General features: G+C 45.7%; 1 protein-coding gene across 2 annotated transcripts in view; it reads right to left on the reverse strand.

The window, feature by feature from the left end:
* Window positions 1-19,903, reverse strand: part of ESYT2 (extended synaptotagmin 2) — a 102,828-nt gene extending 82,925 nt beyond the window's left edge. For both annotated transcript variants that reach the window (XM_069462598.1, XM_069462597.1), the window contains exon 1: window positions 19,495-19,903. In XM_069462598.1, coding sequence (XP_069318699.1) covers window positions 19,495-19,818 — 324 coding nt within the window. In that variant the 5' untranslated portion in view covers window positions 19,819-19,903. The remainder of the gene's footprint in view (window positions 1-19,494) is intronic.
* Window positions 19,904-22,037: the final 2,134 nt, after the last annotated feature.

Below are 22,037 nucleotides of genomic sequence, written 5' to 3' on the forward strand. Positions count from 1 at the left end.
CTCAAGAATTAGGAGAATGAAGTCAGAAATTTACCGCCCTAAATCCTATTGTTTGCTCTTTTTAATCCTCCATTTGTATACAATAAAGGAGAAACAGTAGATATCATCAGACATATAAAAACACTAGGGTTTTTTTTCCCTGAATATATCATCATTTACCTTTACTAGACGTTTCTATCAGGATTCCAGCACTTCTATCCCGATCATAGCTTGTCTGCCACACAGCTGTCCTTAACTGTGATTCGTCAATACAGCACACCTGAAATAAACACAACCTACAATTCTGGAGCTCCCTGCTTTCATGAAAGGGTTGGACAGTAAGTGTTTCAGGGACTCAGGGGCCACAAGGTCTCTGTCACAGCTACTGGGGCACAGTCGATGTATGAACTAGTGAGCATGGCTGTGCTCCAATAAAACTTTATTTATGACTTTAGGAGGCTCAGGTGGGAGGACTGATTGAGGCCGGGAGTTCGAGACCAGCCTAAATGAGACCCCCATCTCTACAAAAAAATTAAAAATTAGCCAAGTGTGGCAGTATACACCTGTAGTCCCAGATACTCGGGAGGCTGAGGCACGATCACTTGAGCCCAGGAGTTTGAGGCTGCAGTGAGCTGTGATGACATCACTGTACTCTAGCCGGGGCAACAAGCAAGACCCTGTCTCAAACAAACAAACAAACAAAACTTTATGGATACTGAAATTTGAATTTCATAACATTTTCACCTGTCACAAAATATTCTTTTGCTTTTTTCCCTCAGCCATTTAAAAATGTAAAAGCTGTTCATGGGCTTTATAAAAACAAGAGGCAGGTGGGGCCATCTATGGTTTGGGAGCCCTGAGCCGGACCAGCAGGAAGCTGGGGCTACACACCCAGTCCCAGGGCATGACAGGAGGCTGCAGGGGGCCATGCTACCTTGGCAGAGCTCAGCCTGCAAGAACGTTTGCCAAATACTCCAATTTTTCAGGAGAGTTCTTTTTATTGGAAATATCCTAAATCTTAAAATTAGGGTAACCAATTAAAAAGTGTTAAAAAAAAATTGTGCTTCCCATTCCAGAAGCTATAGCTAAAAACAAATAATTTAAAAAAATATAAAAAATGTGCTGACTATTGAAAAAGAAAAACCACTACCCTCCAATTTGTTACCTGTTACAGTAGTCCTTCTTATCCAGGTTATGCTTTTTGAGGTTTCAGTTACCTGTGGCTAACCAAGGTCAGAAAATATTAATTGGAAAATTCCAGAAATAAACAATTAATAAGTTTTGTGGGTTTTCTGTTTGTTTGTTTGTTTGTTTTTGAGACAGGGTCTTGCTCTGTTGCCCCAGCTGGAGTTAGAGTGTAGTGGCATCATCACAGCTCACTGCAACCAAACTCCTGGGCTTAAGTGACCCTCCTGCCTCAGCCTTCCAAGTAGCTGGGACTACAGGTACACACCACCACACCTGGTGAAATTTTCTATTAGTAGAGGCAGGGTCTCGCTCTTGCTCAGGCTGGTCTTGAACTCTTGGCCTCAAGTGATCCTTCTGCCCCAGCCTCCCAGAGTGCTAGGATTACCGGTGTGAGCCACTATGCCCACCTGACCCACAATTCTTAAGTTTTACATTGCATGCCATTCTGAGTAGCACGAAGCAATCTCGCTCTACCCCATCCTGGATGAGAATCCTCCCTTTGTCCAGCATCTCTGAGCTACAGACGCGCCCTGCCTGTCAGTCACTTGAGGCTGACGACCAGCTTGACGGTCTGTCCTGATATTGCAGTGCCTGTGTTCAAGTCACCCTTGTTTTACCTAATAAGGGCCCCAAGGCGGGAGAGTAATGATGCTGGCAATTAGGATATGCCAAAGATAAGCTGTAAAGTGCTTCCTTTGAGTAAAAAGGTGAAAGTTCTTGACTTAAGGAAAAAACTGTATTCTAAAGTTGCTAAGATCTAAGAACAAATCTATCCATGAAACTGTGAAGGAAAAAGAATTTGTGCTAGTTTTGCCATCACACCTGAAACTGCAAAAATATGGCCACAGTGTGTGATAAGTGCTTAGTTAAGATGGAAAAGGTTTCACATTTGTGAATGGAAGACGGCAACGGCAACTATTCTGACTGACGGCAGGTGGGTTTCGTATTATCCTCGGTTTCAAGCATTCCTGGGGCTCTTGGGAAGTATTCCCTGTGGGTGAGAGGGGCTACTATATTCAACGTGGGATCATATTAACCTGATTAAAAAACTGGCAAAAGGATTTAAGTAGACATTTCTCCAAAGAGGATATAAAAATGGCCAATAAACACATGAAAAGATGCTCAACATCATTAGTCAGAGAAATGCAAATCAAAACCACAAACAATACCACTTCCTGCCCACTGGCTAAAATAAAAATGGCTAAAATAAAAAATACAGACAATAACAAGTGTTGGTGAAGAGATGGGGAAAACAGAACCTTCAGTTGTTGCTGGTGGTAATGTAAAATGAAGCAGCTACTCTGGAAAACAATTTAGCAGTTTCTCAAAATATTAAACATACAGTTGCCAGATAACCTGGCAATTCCTAGGCACGTACCGAAGACAAATGAAAACATACAACCACACAAAAACCTGTACACGACTGTTCACAGCAGCATTATTTACACTAGCCAAAAAGTGGAAGCAACTCAAATACTCATCAACTGATAAAAACGGCTAAACAGAATGTGGCCTCTTCTACAACAGAAGGTCATCTGGCAATGCAGGGAATGCAGCATTCGCACTCGCCACACCACTCCGAGTGGACGGAGGAGGTCACAAGGCTCAGAGGCTGCAGCTTCCGTCTCCAGGGGACGTGCAGGGGGGTCTGGACAGAGCATCTGGGGTTGCCTCGGGTTGTGGGAGGGAAAGGACGGCAGTGAGGGCTAATGGGTACGGGGTTTCTTTGCGAGGACAAAATGTTCTAAGAGATTCAGGTGATGGTTGCACAACCCTGTGAATAAACTGAAAAACAGTGAAGCATATAGTTTAAATGGCTGGATTGGATGGTATGTGAATTATACCTCAATAAAGCTATTAAAAAATAAAAGAGAAATGAATCTACCAATCCCTAAAACACATACTGCTCTTCCACAGTTCATTTATTTTAATCATATATTTTCAAAAATATTAATAGAACCAAGTAACTCCAGATGCCTAAAAATAAATCATAGCCTAATTCACAGCTCCTTATTAGTGGATTAACCAAAACAGACATCTTAGTGATCTATTTGGTCCTTAAAGAGCACGTGGCCCAGACTTGCCAGAGAATGAGGGACAAAGCTATGCCGTTATGGGTCCCAAACTATCTGCCAGGGTAGTTAAAAAACTAGATATACGTGAGAACTGAAATATTTGGTGAATCATAAAGATGAAACATGCATGTACACATGAACACATGCTCACGCACACATGCACCCACAGGTCCCGCACGCTCATGCACACACCTGGAAACATGGGAAAAGCTGCCCAAGCCGGGAGGACTTGAGGGGCTGTGACTTGGGGCCACAGGGTGGAGGTCAACATTCTGAGGCTGGTCTCCCTCAGGGACGTGGTACCAGAGGATGAGAAAGCCAGAGAATGTGGCTGAGAAACAGAGAAGAGTTTATGGAAATCTCCGGAGACTGGCGAGACAAGAATTGGAGTCTGGGTCGGCCGACCAGCTAGAACTCGAGGGCCGAGATCTCTGAGAGAAGGGCACCGGCTCAGAGTTTTCCTCACTCAGGAGGAATCTGCTACATTCTTACGCTACCCAGAGCAAGCAGTTCTCCTCTAAAGAGCAAAAAAGAGCTTCTGGCAAGGATGTGGAGGAAGTGGAGCCTTCATACATGGTGGTGAGAATGTAAAATGGTGCAGGCGTTGTGGAAAACAGTTTGGCATTCCCCAAAGTGTTAGACATAGACTCAACAACTCCACTCCTGGGTATATACCCCAAGAACTGAAGAGAAGCACGGACACAAAAACTCGTACCTGAATGTTCACAGCAGCACCATTCACAAGAGCCACAAGGTGAAAATAACCCAAATGGCCGTCAATTGACGGAAGGATGAACAAACTACGGTACATCCACACAGTGGAATATTGCCCGGCCTTAAACGGAAAGGAAGTACTGATACACGCGACAACACTAATACCTCAAAGATGTGCTAAGTGACATAAGTCAGATACAAAGGCCACATATTGTATGTTTCCATATATACAAGATGCCCAGAATAGGTTGTTCCATAGAGACAGAAAGCAGATCAGTGGCTGCCATGGGCTGGGGGGAGGTTTCCTTCTGGGGTGATAAAAATGTTTCTGAACCAGATAGAGGTGATGGTTACACACCACTGTGAAGGTATTAAATGACATTGAACTGCACAATTTAAAATGGTTAATTTTGTTATTTGAATTTTATTGCAATAAAAATAAAAGAAAGAAATGAGCTATGAAGCCATGAAAAGACACGGAAGAAACCTAAATGCATATTGCTAAGTGAAATAAGCTGATCTGAAAAGGCTACACACTTTATAATTCCAACATACGACATTCTGGAAAGGACAGGCCTCTGTAAAAAGATCAGAATCCATGGGTGGAGGTGGGCGGATGGGCAGGTGGAGTGCCACAGGTTTTCAGAGCAGATATTATATTTGACATGTGACATTGTGCATTGTCAAAACCCACAGGATGCGCAACCCAGGGTGAGCCCTGATGTAAATTGTGGACTTCAGTTAACAATATATCAACACTGGCTCATCAATTTCAACAAATGTTCCACCCTAATGTTAGATGTTAGTAACACAGGAAACTGTAGACAGGTGGGATGGGGGAACTCTGTATGATCTGCTCATTTTTTTTTTTTTTTTTTCCCAGACAGGGTCTCACTCTGTTGCCTGGGCTAGAGTGCCATGGCATCAGCCTAGCTCACAGCAACCTCAAACTCCTGGGCTCAAGGGATCCTCCTGCCTCAGCCTCCTGAGTAGCTGGGGCTACAGGCATGTGCCACCATGCCCGGCTAATTTTTTCTATATATATTTTTAGCTGTCCATATAATTTCTTTCTATTTTTAGTAGAGACAGGGGTCTTGCTCTTGCTCAGGCTGGTCTCGAACTCCTGAGCTCAAACAATCCGCCCGCCTGGGCCTCCCAGAGTGCTAGGATTGCAGGTGTGAGCCACCGCGCCCGGCCTGCTCAGTTTTTCTGTAAACCCAGAACTATTCTAAAAAATAAAGTCTATTAATTTTAAACAGTGAAAGTGAAGTAAAGACCTTTCCAGACAAACAAAAATTGAGAAAATTCGTTGCTAGCAGACTTGCACTAAAAGAAATATTAAAATAAGTTCTTCAGACAGGAGGAAAATAATCCCAGACAAAAACTTGTACCTGTAAGTGGGAAACAAAGACCAAGAAAGAACATTTCCATTTCTTGTCCCCATGACTCACAGAGATCAAAACCATTTAAGACACGTACCACTGTCTGGTCGTTATCTCCCCACATATATAAGAACGCTAATGCTACATATCCTAAATTGAAAACACCCAGAGAAGGTCCACTGGCTCCTGAGGTGCGTCATCAACTTGTGTTAATTTTGCTCCACTGGAAACAGCCACCTGCCTGTCGCCCGCCTTCTGCTGCACAGGTGCCGTGGCTGGGCGCACACCTGACTTCTCCTGGGCGTGATGCTGAGTCTCTCGGGCCTACCTCCTGCTCTGAAAAGTGGAAATCATACACAATTCTCTGACAGTATAACAGTGACTGGGTGAGACAACACTGAACCTGCAGTTTCTTGTTCACGGCCATCAGGAGGGCAGAGCCCAAAGCAGCAACAGCACAGCTTGCACAGACCTCCCAGCTCCAGTTCTGCCCCTGCCAACCCCGCAGTTAGCGGGCTCTTGCCTCGCCTGCAAACGAGGGAGGCAGGCTGGCTGCGAGGTTTAACTGACTTCCTGTGCGAAGTGTTGAGGAGAGGGCCTGCACCTGGGCCCTCATTCCTGTCTGGCCATCCAGGCTCCCGAGTATTCCCAGATCTCAAGCGGGGTGGGAGGTTAGAATAACAGTCCCCCAAAAGATGGCCACATCCTAATCTCTGGAATATGGCAAAAAAGGACTTTGCGAATGTGATAAAGTTAAAGATCTTGAGTTGGGAGATTACCCTGGATTGTCTGTGTGGGCACTAAATGCTATCAAGAGTGTCCTTATATGAGGGAAGAAGGGGCTCACGAGGCCCCGAGACAGTGGAGGCCGCTGCGGCTCTGAGGTGGAGGGTCCAGCCGGGGAAGGCTGCAGCCAGGAGAGGCCTCTGCCCTGGAGCCTCCCAAGGGAGTGCAGCCCTGCCCGCCTCTTGGTTTCCACCCAGAGAAACTGATTTTGGACTTTTGGCCTTCCAAACTGTAAGAGATAAATCTGTGTTGTTTTTAAGCCACCAAGTTCATGGCCATCTGTCACAGAGGCCCTAACGCAGTGGCAAGCAAAGGTAGCTGCACTCTTTCCCCTCCTGCTCCATTAATGATGAAATTATAATCAACAGGTCTTTCCTTTTAGAACTTTGCTTCATACACCCCTTTATTTTTCCCATTATAAAATCACAACCAGACTCAAGCTATTAAGCAAAATCAACCCTTTCTATTAGCTACTGGGTAAGTTTCAACATCTTTATGTATATGGAAAAAATTACTAGAAATAGTTTGTCATTTTTGTATTAGGTTATATTTGAGTTTCTGGTTTTAAAACCCTAGGGCTCAGATATTAAAGTAGAAAGTGCTATCAGATTTTACGCACTCACGACTAGGCCATTTACAGGTTTACAGCACAAATGGAATGATCTTAGTAGGCAGTTCACCTCTAACACGCGCATAAACGGCAACATGGACATCATATAACAATTTACAAACTGAGTGTGGAAAGTTCTCATAAAATGAGTAATTAATAACTCGCTGTTTCAACAATCACACTGGTTTACTGAGCACAGAGGATGTGCAAATGCACTCTGCTTAGATACTAGTGCAGGGGGAGAAACCTGCAGCCTTTTAGATCCTTAAGTGTGGTCTCTTGACTGAATCCAAATTTTACAGAACAAATCCCTTTATTTTTATTAATACATTTTTGTTCATCTATTTTTATTTTATTTTTAAAATTAACGTATTTAAAATATCAAAGAATAAAATGAGTTTCAACAATATAATCCTCCCAGGTTGACCAGCACAATTAGAACATTGGTAAGCCAAAGGGCTAAATTGACGGTTGCCACGCTCATGATTTAGCTCTAATTTCCCACGCCTGACTGGGGCCACCACCGCACGAGGATGGTTGGTGAGAGTTTATTGGCGTCAAGTACACCACTCTGTTATCAGCTTTGGACAACAGTGAACTGTGTTTGTTTTAAGTGGAATTTGTGAATAGTTGCACAGCTCAACAGTATTTTTTAATTCTGTCTGCTTAACAGCCCATCACGTCAAAGAAGACCAAGAGAACACTGAAGGAAGAAAACAGATTTTTTTAATTAGGATTGGGAATTGCAATATTATCTTGTTTCTGGTAAAGATGATTTGCTTGCTTTGTGATACTGCAATATCAACATTAAAGAAATTCAATGCTCATCAGCATTATAATACTCATAAGGACCACAAATAGAAATTAAAAGATGAAAAGCAAAAGCAAAGACGATTCTTTCAAGCAGCAATAAGACCTGGAAATAATGCCACTGAGCAACTTACAAAGTAGTTTATACGAGGTCTGTCCGGAAAGTAACCAGCCATTGTTAATATAACAAGAACATGTTACATGGCTGCATACTTTCCGGACAGACCTCATATATTTGGGAAAAAAGAAAAGCCATTCAGTGATGTAGAAATTGTGAAAGAATGCACTGTTGAAGTTGTAAGATGCTTAGACATCGATAACGTTTCAAAGTACAAACAGCTGCCTCTTTCAAGGAGAAACATAACTGATTGGCAGCATGAATTAGCCTTCAACTTAATAGAACTTCATGTAATACTTAAGAAGGAAAATATATATTATTCAATTGCTTTGGATGAATCAACTGATACTACCAACTTGGTGCAGGTTTTATACTTTATTCAGGTCATAACAGAATTTTCTTGCTATGAACAGTTACTTTGGGCACTCTTGCAAACAGAACACAGGGAATAGATATCTTCAACAACTTTCAAGATAAATCACATGAAGTTGTACTGAATTTGGTAAAATTAGAGAGTGTATGTACAGGCCATGTACCTTCCACGAAAGAAAACATGAAGAGTTTATTGCACAGATAAAAAAAGTATTAACAGATCCAGATGCTCTTATTTCTTTTCATTGAATCTTTTTTTTTTATTATTTATTTATTTATTTATTTATTTTATTTCATCTTGTTATGGGGGATACAGAATTGCAGGTTACATACGTTGCTCCTGTACCGCCTTTCCCCCCCAAGTCAGAGCTCCAGGCGTGTCTGTTCCCCAGGTCGCGCGCCTTGCACCCATCGTGTAGGTATATATCCCTCCCTTCCCCACCCCCCCCTTCCCGAGTCAGCACCTTCAAGTGTTACCACTCCCCAAACGGTGCGCAATGCACCCATTGTGTAGGCATACCCCCATCCCCTCCCCCACCCCCTACCTCAGTCTGATATCCAATTGGTGTTGTTCCCAGATTTGTATTTAGGTGATGATCAGGGAAACCAATTTTCTGGTGAGTACATGTGATGCTTGTTTTTCCATTCTTGGGATACTTCACTTAATATAATGGGTTCCAACTCTCTCCAGGAGAACCATAGAGATGTCGTATCTTCATCATTCCTTATAGCTGAGTAATATTCCATGGTATACATATACCACAGCTTACTAATCCAATCATGTATTGATGGGCGCTTGGGTTGTTTCCACATCTTTGCTATTGTGAATTGTGCTGCTATAAACATTCGGGTACATGTGTCTTTGTTACAGAATGACCTTTTTTCCTTTGGGTATATGCCCAGTAATGGGATTGCTGGGTCAAATGGCAGGTCTACTTGAATCTGTTTAAGATACCTCCATAATGCTTTCCACAGGGGTTGCACTAGTTTGCAGTCCCACCAGCAGTGTATTAGTGTTCCTGTCTCTCCACACCCACGCCAACATGTGTTGTTTTGGGTTTTTTTGATAAAGGCCATTCTCATTGGAGTTAAGTGATATCTCATTGTGGTTTTGATTTGCATTTCTCTGATGATTAGGGATGTTGAGCATTTTTTCATATGTTTGTTAGCCATTCTTATATCTTCTTTCGAGAAGTTTCTATTCATGTCATTTGCCCACTTTTTGATAGGGTTGCTTGATTTTTTCTTGCTGATTTTCCTGAGTTCTAAATAGATTCTTGTTATCAGTCCTTTATCTGATGTGTAGTATGCAAAAATTTTTTCCCATTCTGTAGGTGGTCTGTTTATTCTCGTGACTGTTTCTTTGGCTGTGCAGAAGCTTTTTAATTTAATCATGTCCCATTCATTTATTTTTGTTGCTGCTGTGATTGCCTTGGGGGTCTTCTTCATAAATTCTTTGCCTAGGCCAATGTCTGTAAGAGTCTTTCCTACATTTTCTTCTAGAATTCTGATTGTATCACGCCTAAGGTTTAAGTCTGTTATCCACCGTGATTTGATTTTTGTGAGAGTTTTCATTGCATCTTGTATCAGCAAAATCTCCGTGCTAAAGCTACTCTTTTAAGTTGACACTTTGTAAGAAATTATAAGTATTGTTAACTATATTGTGCAAATGCATCACCAGTTTCCTAACATGTTAAAGTTGAATGATGAGGTGTGATCTGCCATATCTCTCTGAAGTGTGTTGGCTATGGCAGGGACAGGAGTTAGCCAAAATTTTATACCTGCAAGAACAGATAGTTAAATTTTATGAAGAACAGAATCAGTAATGTGAATTACTGAAGCAATATTTCTAGAGGAATGCAGCATTTCTGTGAGATATCATGTCAAATCAAAACGACCCGAGTATTTCTTTGCAAGGTAAAACTAAGTCTATATATGATACGTGACAAAAAATTCAAGCATTTCAAAAAAAGCTACCTTTTTTCAAAACACTACTTCAAAAAGAAATTTTGGCAGTTAGCAAAGGTCGTTAAGCAGAATGATGTATGAGAATCATTTCAAAAATATATAGCTGTTATAGACCTATTAATTGGAGCATACAATGAAAGGTTCAGTGCCTTTGAGAATCATGACATCATACTCAAATTAGCATTTCAGCCTCACCTAATTGATATCACCAAGGCATCGAAAGAACTACAGATGGAATTGATTGAGATCTCAGATGACATTTTCAAGTCATTGTTTGATGTTAAGACAGATCCAAATGAAATACGGAAAAATGCAGTAGAATACCCATGCCTTTGGCAACATGCCCCCAAAATGCTCTCTTGCTTTTCAACCACTTATTGCTGGGAATCTACATTCTCCTACCCAACCCAAATCAGATGCCCCTAAGATCACAAGTGACTGACACCCCTCTAGAGGATCAACTGAAACTTCGGACCTCCATGCTGCAACCAGATATGCAAATGCTTCCCAACAAAAAGCAGACATAGTAGTCATTCAAAGGTTAGTTAACTTTAAAATGAACAAATAGTTTTCATTTTTTGAAATTATTAAGTACACAGTAGTTTGTTTTTTAAAAAATGTACATTTGAAGTATATCTAATTGAAGTTTCTTGAATGCAGCTTTGTTTGTTACAGCTAAATCAATGCAGCCTTCCAACATGAAAAGGTTCCCCACCTCTACACTAGCGGATATAATCATTAAAGATTAAACTAAAAGCTTTAACAACTATGTAAATAAAGTTTTATAAGAAAACTGAAGGTAAGAGTATCATTCAGGTCAATAATCTTAGCACTTTGATACTGTAAACTCAAGATGCATAACCAGACTTTGGCATGTAAGATGTGTTCCAGTGTAGTATTTATGGCATGAAGTGAGTCAGATAGTGTTCTCCTCCCACAACACTGGATTTGTTTTCTACAGACCTAGCTTACTCTGGGAAACTTAAAACATACCAATCCCTCGGATATAAAGAGAAGGAAACAACTCCACATTTAATACAGGTTAAAATTAAAATCCTCACTTTAGTCACTAACCAACACTTATTCACACAAGGAAGGAAATGAATATCAGAATTAATCAATTTTATAATATTATACATCCAAAATGTAATTTTAATTCCCATTCTCCACTGCATCAGGGTGGCTGCTGGCAGTGGAGCTGGGACGGCATCTAAGGGACGAGGAGAAACAGCAAATCAAAGCAAGGACCAGGAGCAACACACAGGCTCCCTGAATACTGCACAAGGAAAAAGAGAGAAAGTGAAGTTATAAGGCATACTTTTAAGTGTTAATAATAGTAAAGCATCACGGTAGATAAATTCTTAGCAACAAAGTAAAATAAACAAACCCCAGTGAAACAGAAACAAAGAAAAACCGCAGGGCTCATCTGTTCCATTCTGGTGAAAGTGGGTGGGGAGGTGGCAAAGGCAACTCTGCAGGGCGGAGAGTGACTCAGGCCCCACCAGGACAGCAGGACTGCCCCCGAGGGGCCACGGGCAGAGCCTCTGAGTCTGTGACCCAAGGACAGGTCCAGCAGCCCCGGCCACCTCCTGCCCCACAACCACAGCAGGGGTCAGGCTCATCCTAGCCCCATCTTACCAAGGAGGAAACAATGGTTGTTCGTTTTGAGGTGTGGCCGACTCATCCGAGGGCACTGGGCCAGGAAGGGGTGGGTCCTGCGCCTGAGCTGTCAGCCTCCTCGGAGTGGGCTGCTCAGGGCAGACGGCCAATCACCTGCACGTGGGGCACCCCAGGGGCTGCCAACCAGCACGGACCCTGGCCACACGGCCAACTGTCTTCAGGCAAGGACAAGGCAATCCAGTGAGTCCTCTCGGAACGCTTGAAGTAGCCATCCTCTGCTGTGCTACACAAAACCACTACTTCAGTTACAAATGTTCGTTAACTGTCAAACTGTAACATATCAACACAGCACAGAGGAAGAAAGGCAACCTGAAGTTGTGACTTAGTGTGGAGGGAATGTAAAGGTTATTTACTTAAGAGATGGGGATAAATCCACTGACTTTTAGCAACATACCATTCAAAACCAAACACTACCTTCCACAGCTAGACTTCTGCTTATAAAATTATCATTCTACTCTAATGAGTTAAAGAAATCCATATATTCTAGATACAGATCTAATAAACAGCTTAATAAGCTTTCATAACTTAAAAAGAACAAAATTAAATACCTCAAACTCCAGTTTTATCTTTTTCTCACCATATATCTCACAATCTTGTTTTTTATTATATAAAGCATAGTCTTCCATGGGATAGATAATATTGCAATCGTCAGTCATATTTCTGAATTATGACATAATATGCATAATATAATGTTTAATGAAGAAAGGATATTATATATGTACATACACATCCAAACATATATTAAAAGGTTAAGTCAACCAAAATGTTATTCATGGCTATCTTAGTTAGTAGGATTGCAGGAAGACTTTTGTCCTCTTTACTATTCTCCAAGGCTTGAGATGTTCTACAAGGAGCATGCATTCTTCTTAAATCAGAAAAACTATGTTTTTAAAACCTGTCTAGTCATAACATAAAAAATAAAGAAAAATATAGCTGCATGTTCATTAAAAATAGAAAGATAATGTGGGGCTTCACAATGTGACTGAACAAATAAAACTTCAAGCTCAACTTCAATGACAATTTTACAAATAGTAAGAAAGAATGTATGATGAAAACCATCATACTAGTATCCCCACACCCGCTGCTGGCGTGGTTATCACTAATTCCAGTGTGCACTCGCCAGGTACCGCTGAGCTGACACACAGGCGCCCTTGAGACGTGCCTGTCACTCTGCACTGAGACGTGCACCCAAACACCCTGTTATAACCCATTAAAAAGATGCCTGGCATTGAACCATGGCTCTCAGAGCCATCCGACATAAGAACAGTCATAAAACTGCCTATCACAAAAGTAACTAAAGATGACACAGCATAAATTTAGGCCTATGAGCATAGCTAGATCAACAAACCCTGGAAAAAGGTTTTAAATTCTCATGCAGAAAATCTGTTTTAAAACAGATTGATTTAAAGAGGTGAGCTATTACCTTAGTAAACGTACAAAATGCCCTGAATTGCACTTTTTATGGTGAACATACTATTTTGCCAATGGAAAAATCTAATGAAGGTCTACCTTACTTTTTTTCCATATGCAATTAAGAGTCCAGAAAAATTTTAAGTCCTAAACCAGATTTTCCAAATTTCCTAAAAATCATTTGATTTTTAGTATAGTTGATCAGTACAAATAGAAACATTCACAAAAACAACGCTACTCAATATATAATTTTCCACCAAATACCATTATGGGGGTTTGGCATTATGGAAGATGTTCTCAATATATTTTTTTCCTGGCTTTAAAAAAATGACCATGTATTGCTTTTATTAATACTAAAAAAGGGGGGAGGGTTTGGGGAGATATTAGTCAAAGGATACAAAATTTCAGTTAGAAGAAATAAGTTCAATTGACCTATTGTATAACATGGTAACTATGGTTAATAACAATATATTCTTAAAAATCACTGAGTAGATTTTAAGTGTTTTCCCCACAAAAAAATGATAAATATCTTAAAAATCAGCTCAATTTAGCCATTCCACAATGTATTCATATTTCAAAACATATTGTACGTGATAAATACATACAATTTTTTATCAGTTAAAAACAAAAATAAATTGAAAAAAAAACCAAAACCACCATTTCATACTATGACTAAAACTAGGATTAAATATAGATTTGTGTTATTGCCAGCTAGTAAATGTCTTGAGTTTAAGGCATCTTATATTTGTGTTGTAAGCACCTAGTATAATATCTGGGACATAGCAAATGTCTAATAAATGTTGGCTGGGTAAATAAATGTACCCACAAAGACTCATTTTTAATCCCTACACATAAATTGGGATCTACTCTAGGGAAGATGTGCCAAAACAAATGGTTTGCTTTAACAAACATTACAGGACTTTAAAAACATTTAAGAAAAATAAATGAAGAAAAGTCAGTAACACAGAGAAAGACCATAACAAAACCTCTATAAATAAAATATGTTTAATGGGAAATGATCCCATGCAAAAGATAACTGACATACTAACTGTGTAAGAATTATGCCCCACCCAATCCCGAAAGAACACGAGGTGACTCAGTGTTCAAGGCACAATAAGATTATTGAGAGTAAATGAAAACAGTCCATTTGAAGAAAGGTGTGACGAGTACTCCAGCTACAACGGTTGGCACAGAGCACAACAAGGTGGCTGGGAGCCTTCCGGTACCTAGAGCAAGATGAGAAAGAACTATACTGCATTACACAGTAGCTTTCCTTTTCTGACTTCACAAGCTTAGATCTGAATACATCACTCTTCCCTGGAGACGCATCCAAACACTCCTCGTTTCCAGAGCATGGTAGTATTTGTACTCAGTTTCCAACTCCCAGTAAGCTAGGGGAACTGCCCTGAGGGCCTGGCCAGTTCACTCCTCACCCTGGGGGTCTGGTTGGAGCATCTCTAGCCCCCACCCTGGGAGCCTGGGCTGGGGTCTGGTGGGAGCATCTCCAGTCCTCAGACATACGTGATAATTATATATGGAAACCTCCAATAAGAGTGAAGAGTTTGGAATAACTCACAGAAAAAAAAAAAAAACAGATTTAGGTTGTTTATATCCTTGAAGCATGATTTCTATGTTGTAAAATTAGAATTTATATTGTTTTAGCCAGTATCAACGTTTAATACTGGAGCTGGGCACAGTGGCAAATGTCTGTAGTCCCAGCTACATGGGAGGCTGAGGTGACAGAGTATCTTGAGCCCAGGAGTTTGAGGCCAGCCTGGGGAACATAGCGAGACCCTTCTGGAAGGGAGGGAGAGAGGGAGGGAGGGATGTTAGGTTAGGTTTAAGGTAAAAATATTTATCTAGTTACTTTTTTCAGTCACAAGCCCACCTCTTTCATTTAATATCCTTTAAAATGTAAAGCTGGAACAATATTCTTTAAAAAATTTAATAGTTTTTGCTATAATTCCATTAGCAAAGAGGCACAGATCACCACCTTTTCAACCTCTTTTTAAAAGAAATTCAATGTCTGTATTTTTAAACAGTGCTATTGAGATATATCTCACATACCTTTCAATTCACTCATTTAAAGTGTAAAATTTGATGGTTTTTAGTATAGTCACAGTGTCTATAAGAAAATCAAATACTGTGACCAATGCAGAAATCATGAAAACTTACAGAAAAGATCATAGGTTCATTAGGCCTAATGACAACACTAAATTACCAGTTTCCATAACTGATTATTCACAGGATTGAGATGTATATTTATAAATACGTATTTATAAAATACATCACATATATTTTAACATGTATATTTATATAAATTATTTATATTTCAGTCCTAGCTCTACATTTCCCCATCTTTAAGTGTAGAATAAGGATAATATTCATGTGAAACAGAAGTATTACTAAACCCAGAGTGTACAAGCTAATGCATGCACATATACAAAATAGAAATCTACTTTTTAGTTTCAACTAAAAACTAGATATCTACTCCTTTATTTTTAGCAATTTTGAGGCATTATATTCTAATGTAATGTAGCATTTGGGCCACACAACATAAAGTAATGCAACTGTCACAGCCTTTTCCTGTTTGTGTTATAGCTGCAATGTGGTGTGAACAAGAAACCCACAGTGGCACCCATATATCCCACTTGCAGCTATGAGGAGGACTCTAACATTCTGTCAAACCACACAATCACTCCAGGATTTAAGTGCTAAAATAGCAATCACTTTACAATAGCTAAATTGTGGCTCCTGAATCAGATATGCCAAAAAGCCTTCTCAAAATTTTATTAAAGTATTAAATCAATGATTAATGCTGATGAAAAAAATATTTGCTCTTTGTTTACATGAGACTACAGTGAATTCTTTACTTTTGTTCATTTGGTTCTTAGGCTATACATACCATATTCTGGCTGGAGTTAAATTCTCCTCAACTTCCCAGAGGAACAATGGTAAGAAGAAAGCTCTCCCCCAAAGAAAGTTTGTATACAATAGTGCAGAACATAAACAAGGAAGCTAGTATTCCTTCATTCTCAATAGTCCAAGAATTTGAGTAATAAAAGTCAGATGGTGACTGCATGGCTGCAAGTAAGTAGAAACCCAAACCTGTCACGTATAGCATCATGGAACTATTCTGACAGTCTAATTTTCTAGAGCCCCATCAGTGTAGGCTAGACACGTCCTATAACAAAAAGCCTTGCCAACCCATCAAGCCTGCCAGGCCTTTGCGCTGCTTATGAAAAAAGGAGTGAGAAATAAATAACAACACTACTGACATTAAAGCCGTTGGACCAAATTCTTGAAGAATTATCAGTTAAGTGAGAACCATTTTTCATTTCCTAGTAGTCTCAATTCAGGAACAGTATATATTTTTTGTCAAAGTATTAATATTCTTTATATCATTTCCAAATCCAGGATAAATGTTTACCTTACTAAATAAAAAGAAAACCTGTCAGTGAATCTATGCAAAGATGGAGTGAGGAAGCTTGTAGGACCTTAGTTTGTTTTCCTGTACTTCCATTCTATGACTCATTGTCCTCAGAGACACAATATGAAAAAGCATATAGTCTTTAGGATGTGCAAATATATCTTGTTTAAAGCAAAATACAAGCCCAAAGTTCAGAAACCCCAAGAACCTATGTATGGGCAGTAAAAATCAATGTACTAGTAATTCTGAAATATTTTCTTATGCATGGCTTCTTGTATTGTTGATTTACTCTCTGGCTCCAGCAGAATTTCAGGCACACTTCTATGTCACACAACCCACTGGTTTTATTACAAATAAAGATAACAAAAGTATAATTTATACTTTTAATAAATACAACAAAATATATATATGTATTATAAAAATACATTTAAAAATCTCTCTAAAACGCTGGATATGATCACTGTCAAGTTTCATGTGAACTTTTCCAGAAGTCCTCTGACAATACAGGCATGTTTAAGTATTTATGTGTGTGATATGAGCTGGAATACAAATTTGTAATAAACAAGCAAAAAATTCTGGAGAAATTCTTTACGAGACAAACACCATGGTTCCTTAGTTTAAGTCACACAGATGAAAAACCCAAGAAAAGAATCTTTAGCTAATCACCTTTTTGCTCCGTTTAAAAAATTAGTTCTTCAATATGGCAGCAATTTTACTTGTTAATTTACTATGAGAAAACGGTCTTGTCTTTCACAAAGATTTTTACAAGCAAATTTGACATTAGCCAATTGCTCGATAACCAAGTACCCGTGGAAGTCAGCACCATCACTTCCTGCGCATTCGAGCGTTGATGATGCTGCTGATTCGGCGACGTATCCACTCTCCCTTTCTGCTTACTTGCTAACACCGTTTAACTTAGCGTAACATGACACAAGACGTCACTTTAACATCCCTTTTCATTTCCAAAGCGCACTTCTAGCCTTGCGTTTTGCCACCGTGGGTACCCCAACTTCTGTTTTCGCAGTCCCTGGGTTTCCCTGCTGCTAGCGGACCGCGGTACCACGCCAGTCACCGTGATTCTGCGAAAGGCCACTGTCGCGTACCCAGCACATGCTGACAGATTTCAAGCTCCAAACTCCCTTACTACTGTACTCTCACTCCAGTTGCCACCTGTGATCACAAAGCGGCATCTCTGATGCTGCCCTTGTCCTGGGCTCTCCTGCTTTCTAATTCTTGTCTGCTTGCCACCGTGTCATACTCTGCACGCCTGACTTTTCTAGTGTCTCGTGACTGGAGACAGGGCCTCTTCTCAAAGCCCTTTTCTCCTCTGGGAGGGAAGGACCCCCTGAAGCCCCGCGTGGCCATCTTCACCCCAGTTTGCAGCCAGCCTGAAGGGAGCCTCAGTAAAGCACCGTTTCCTGCAGTCTGAGCCGCGACACCAACTCCAGGCTAAGGCAGACGCAGGGAGGGAGACGATGACGAAACCTCTTCTCCATAACCACGTCGCCTAGAGAACTGCCCCGTCGCCTAGAGAACTGCCCGGGGTAGAAATAAAGTAAGCGGGCGGCGCGACCCGCCGTCAGCGCAGCTCTGCCCAAACTTCCCGCCCCGCCCGCAGCGGCTCAGGTCGGCCCTACAGGAAGACACAGCCCCACGAGGGGACAAGCGACACAGCCTTCCATCACTCTGAGACAGCAAATCTTGCGACGGACTCGCACTGCTCTTGACCCTGTCAGAAGCCCCCGGCAATGAACGAGTCCTCTCCGAGAAGAAGGAAAAATTAACTTCTCTCCCACCGCTGTCACTACGTTTTTTCAGAACGCAGCAAAGGGAAACCAGCCACTCCCAGGCCGGCAGCCGGCACGGGGCCAGGACGCGAGCGCGCGGCTCCGGGGCAGAAATCCTCCCGGGTTCCGCAGGGCAGGGCGGCGACAGGGCCGGGGGTCCTCCGGGGGGTCGGGCAGGTCGGGGCGGTGACACGGCAGGGGTTCCCCCGGGTTCCGCAGGGCAGGGCGTGACACGGCCGGGGGTGACAGGGCGGGGGTTCCCCCGGGTTCCGCAAGGCAGGGCGGTGACCGGGAGGGGGTCCTCCGGGGGGGTCGGTCAGGGCAGGGCGGTGACAGGGCCAGGGGTCCTCCTCCGGGGGGTCAGGGCAGGGCAGGGCAGGGCGGTGACCGGGAGGGGGTCCTCCGGGGGGTCAGGCAGGGCAGGGCGGTGACAGGGCCGGGGGTCCTCCGGGGGGTCAGGCAGGGCAGGGCGGTGACAGGGCCGGGGGTCCTCCGGGGGGTCAGGCAGGGCAGGGCAGGGCGGTGACAGGGCCAGGGGTCCTCCGGGGGGTCAGGCAGGGCAGGGCGGTGACAGGGCCGGGGGTCCTCCGGAGGGTCAGGCAGGGCAGGGCAGGGCGGTGACAGGGCCAGGGGTCCTCCGGGGGGTCAGGCAGGGCAGGGCGGTGACAGGGCCGGGGGTCCTCCGGGGGGTCAGGCAGGGCAGGGCAGGGCGGTGACAGGGCCAGGGGTCCTCCGGGGGGTCAGGCAGGGCAGGGCGGTGACAGGGCCGGGGGTCCTCCGGGGGGTCAGGCAGGGCAGGGCGGTGACAGGGCCGGGGGTCCTCCGGAGGGTCAGGCAGGGCAGGGCGGTGACAGGGCCGGGGTTCCCCCGGGTTCCGCAGGGCAGGGCGGTGACAGGGCCGGGGGTCCTCCGGGGGGTCAGGCAGGGCAGGGCAGGGCGGTGACAGGGCCGGGGGTCCTCCGGGGGGTCAGGGCAGGGCAGGGCAGGGCGGTGACAGGGCCGGGGGTCCTCCGGGGGGTCAGGCAGGGCAGGGCAGGGCGGTGACAGGGCGGGGGGGGGTCCTCCGGGGAGTCAGGCAGGGCAGGGCGGTGACAGGGCCGGGGTTCCCCCGGGTTCCGCAGGGCAGGGCGGTGACAGGGCCGGGGGTCCTCCGGCGGTCGGTCAGGGCCGGACGGCCGCACTCACCCAGGCCGGCAGGTCGCAGGCGCGCACGCCCAGGCGCACGGCGCGCTCCTCGTCCTCCAGCAGCGCCAGCGCGCGGCACAGGCGTCCGGCCTTGAGGCCGCGGCGGCGGCGACACCAGGCGAGCAGCCCGAGCGCCAGCAGCACCCAGCTGAAGCTCAGCCCCAGGTAGCCGAGCGCGTACACCGGCAGCAGCAGCGCGAAGCCGCGCGCCAGCTGCGCCAGCAGCCCCGGCACGTCCACGCTCGCCGCGACGCCGGGAGCCTCGGGCGCCGGGCGCACCCCGGCCTCGCCCGCCTCCGGGCCATCGCCCCGGGCGCCGCTCATCGCCCCGCAGCGCCGTGCCGCCCTCCCTCGACGTGGCCCTGCGCTCGGCGGACCCGCGCGGCTCGGCCCGCGCGCCAGCACCTCTGAGGGCCGGCGCCGCACTCGCCCGCGCCCTCAGCCCGGCCCCGCCCGAGGGCGGTGCGCGGCGTCCCCGCGCCGGGGGCGGGTCCGAGGCGAGGGCCCGACCGCCGCTTTCGCCGTCGCGTCGGGGGCGGGGCCTGAGTCGGGGAGCGCGGCGTGGCCCGCGGCGCGGCGCCACCGCGAGTAGGCGGGGCGGCTGGCCGTGCGCCATCGCGCCGGGGGCGGTGCCTGAGGCGAAGGACGGCCGCCGAGGTCCCGGGGCGTGGCGCGGCCGCGAGTAGGCGGGGCGGCTGGCTTACGTCATCGCGCGGGGAGCGGGGCCTGAGGCGAAGGACGGCAGCCTTGGTCCCGGGGCGTGGCGCCGCCGCGAGTAGGCGGGGCGGCTGGCATACGTCATCGCGCGGGGGGCGGGGCCTGAGGCGAGGAACAGAGACCGTGATCCCGGGCGCTACGTCACGCCGAAGTGGGCGGGGCCGGCCGCGGCGCCCTCGCGCGGGTGTTCGACCGGGGCTCTCGGCGCTGCTCTCGCGTGTGCGATCCCTGAGGTGTTCGGCTCTCGTGGTTCCCCCGCTCCGTTTGTCGGGCTTTGTAACTCTAGGGGCTCGTCCGGTTTGACAGCTCCACGGCTCCTGTGCGCAGGGTGTGGGAAAGAACCGCAAAACCCGCGAAGGCCACTGAGGGCGCCGTCGGTGAAGCTGCTGCTCCTGCCGGGACCACACAGCTTGAGGCGTCTTCTGCGTCGGGGCCGGTGGGGGTGGAGGGGCTCAGGGGAGAGAGCCTAAGGGACGTGACCTAGGGGAAGGGGGCGCGGGGAGGGTCCAGCAGAGGGCACCCGGGGGAAGGGGCTGGGGGAGAGGGTCCGGGGGAGGAGACGTAAGGGAAGGGGTGCGGGGGGGCAGTCATGGGACGGGGATCCAGGGGAGAGGGCCCGGGGTCGGGGGTCCAGGAGGGGGTACCGAGGGGAAGGGGCATGTGGTGAGGGCGCCCAGGGGGCGGGCCCTGGGGTCAGGGAGAGGGGTCGGGGGAGGGAGTCGGAGGAGGGGCCCCAGGGGATGGCCTGGGGTGCCAGGGCACGGGGCCAGGGCGAGCAGTGGAGGGGCCTGGGCTGGCGGGGGTTCCGCGGGGATGGGACCCAGGGGTTGGCCGGGGCTGCCAGGGAGGCGCCTGCTCGTGAGCGGAGGCCATACTCCCGGAGAACACGGCCACTGTTGTCTCCTGTGTTTCTGGTAAATTCGATCAAGGTAACTGTATTTGTTTCCTGATCTCCTTGAGGCCAAACAGTGGCAGAGAACATTCTACTTGAGTGTTTTCCAGCCTATTCAGTGAATTTTAAGGAAATTTTTAGTCAATGTGCAACAAACTAGGGCCCTGGCAGGTAATGAATAAACAAATGCACAGCATCAGGGCCACCTTTGTGTAGGAGTTCCTCTGCCTACCCTCGTTTGTGTGTCTGCATGATTATGTATGTGCGTGTGTGTGCAGGTTGCATTACACACGTGTAGAACATTGTTCTGGATCCCCCAGAACACTCAACTCCAGGCAAGAACCTAAACCTCAAGCAAGGGCAGGAAGTACTCTTCCTTGTCTTGCAGTTCACGTTCCCTTGATTGCGGCAGCACTGGTGAGTCTCAGCCCCTTTCCCTGTGCAGCAGGTTCGTGCTCTTGACGCCACCTCCCATTCCAGACTGAGCCTTGAGAGCATCAAAACAAGTAACTGCCGTGTTGTCGCAGGAAGGAGCGTCTTTGGCAGTGTTTACACTTGGAGGATCACATAAAAACCCTGTACCATCTGCTGTCGACCTGGGGATGTAAAACAGGAGAGAAGCAAAGCGTGCTGGGGTTGCAAACCAGTCAGCTGCCTTCACGCGCCCACTGAGCCTCTGGCCCTTCCCGTACTTACCGACGTGAAGAAGGCAGAACGGATGGCAATGCTGCACCTCAGCTCTCATTCTGCACTGGGTCTAATAACAGGTCCGGTTTGGTTCTTAGGTTTTTGTTAATCTTTACTCTTTATCCCTCAATGTCCTGGGATGCTTCAGATTGCCTCGATCCTTTCCTTCTGTGTGGACAGTTCTCCAAGGAAAGGCGCTGCTTTCTCGGAGCAAAGACTGTCACCCTGAATGTTCTAGTACACAGCT

Source organism: Eulemur rufifrons, chromosome 29, assembly GCF_041146395.1.
Source record: "Eulemur rufifrons isolate Redbay chromosome 29, OSU_ERuf_1, whole genome shotgun sequence".
In the NCBI taxonomy this organism is placed as follows: Eukaryota; Metazoa; Chordata; class Mammalia; order Primates; family Lemuridae; genus Eulemur; species Eulemur rufifrons.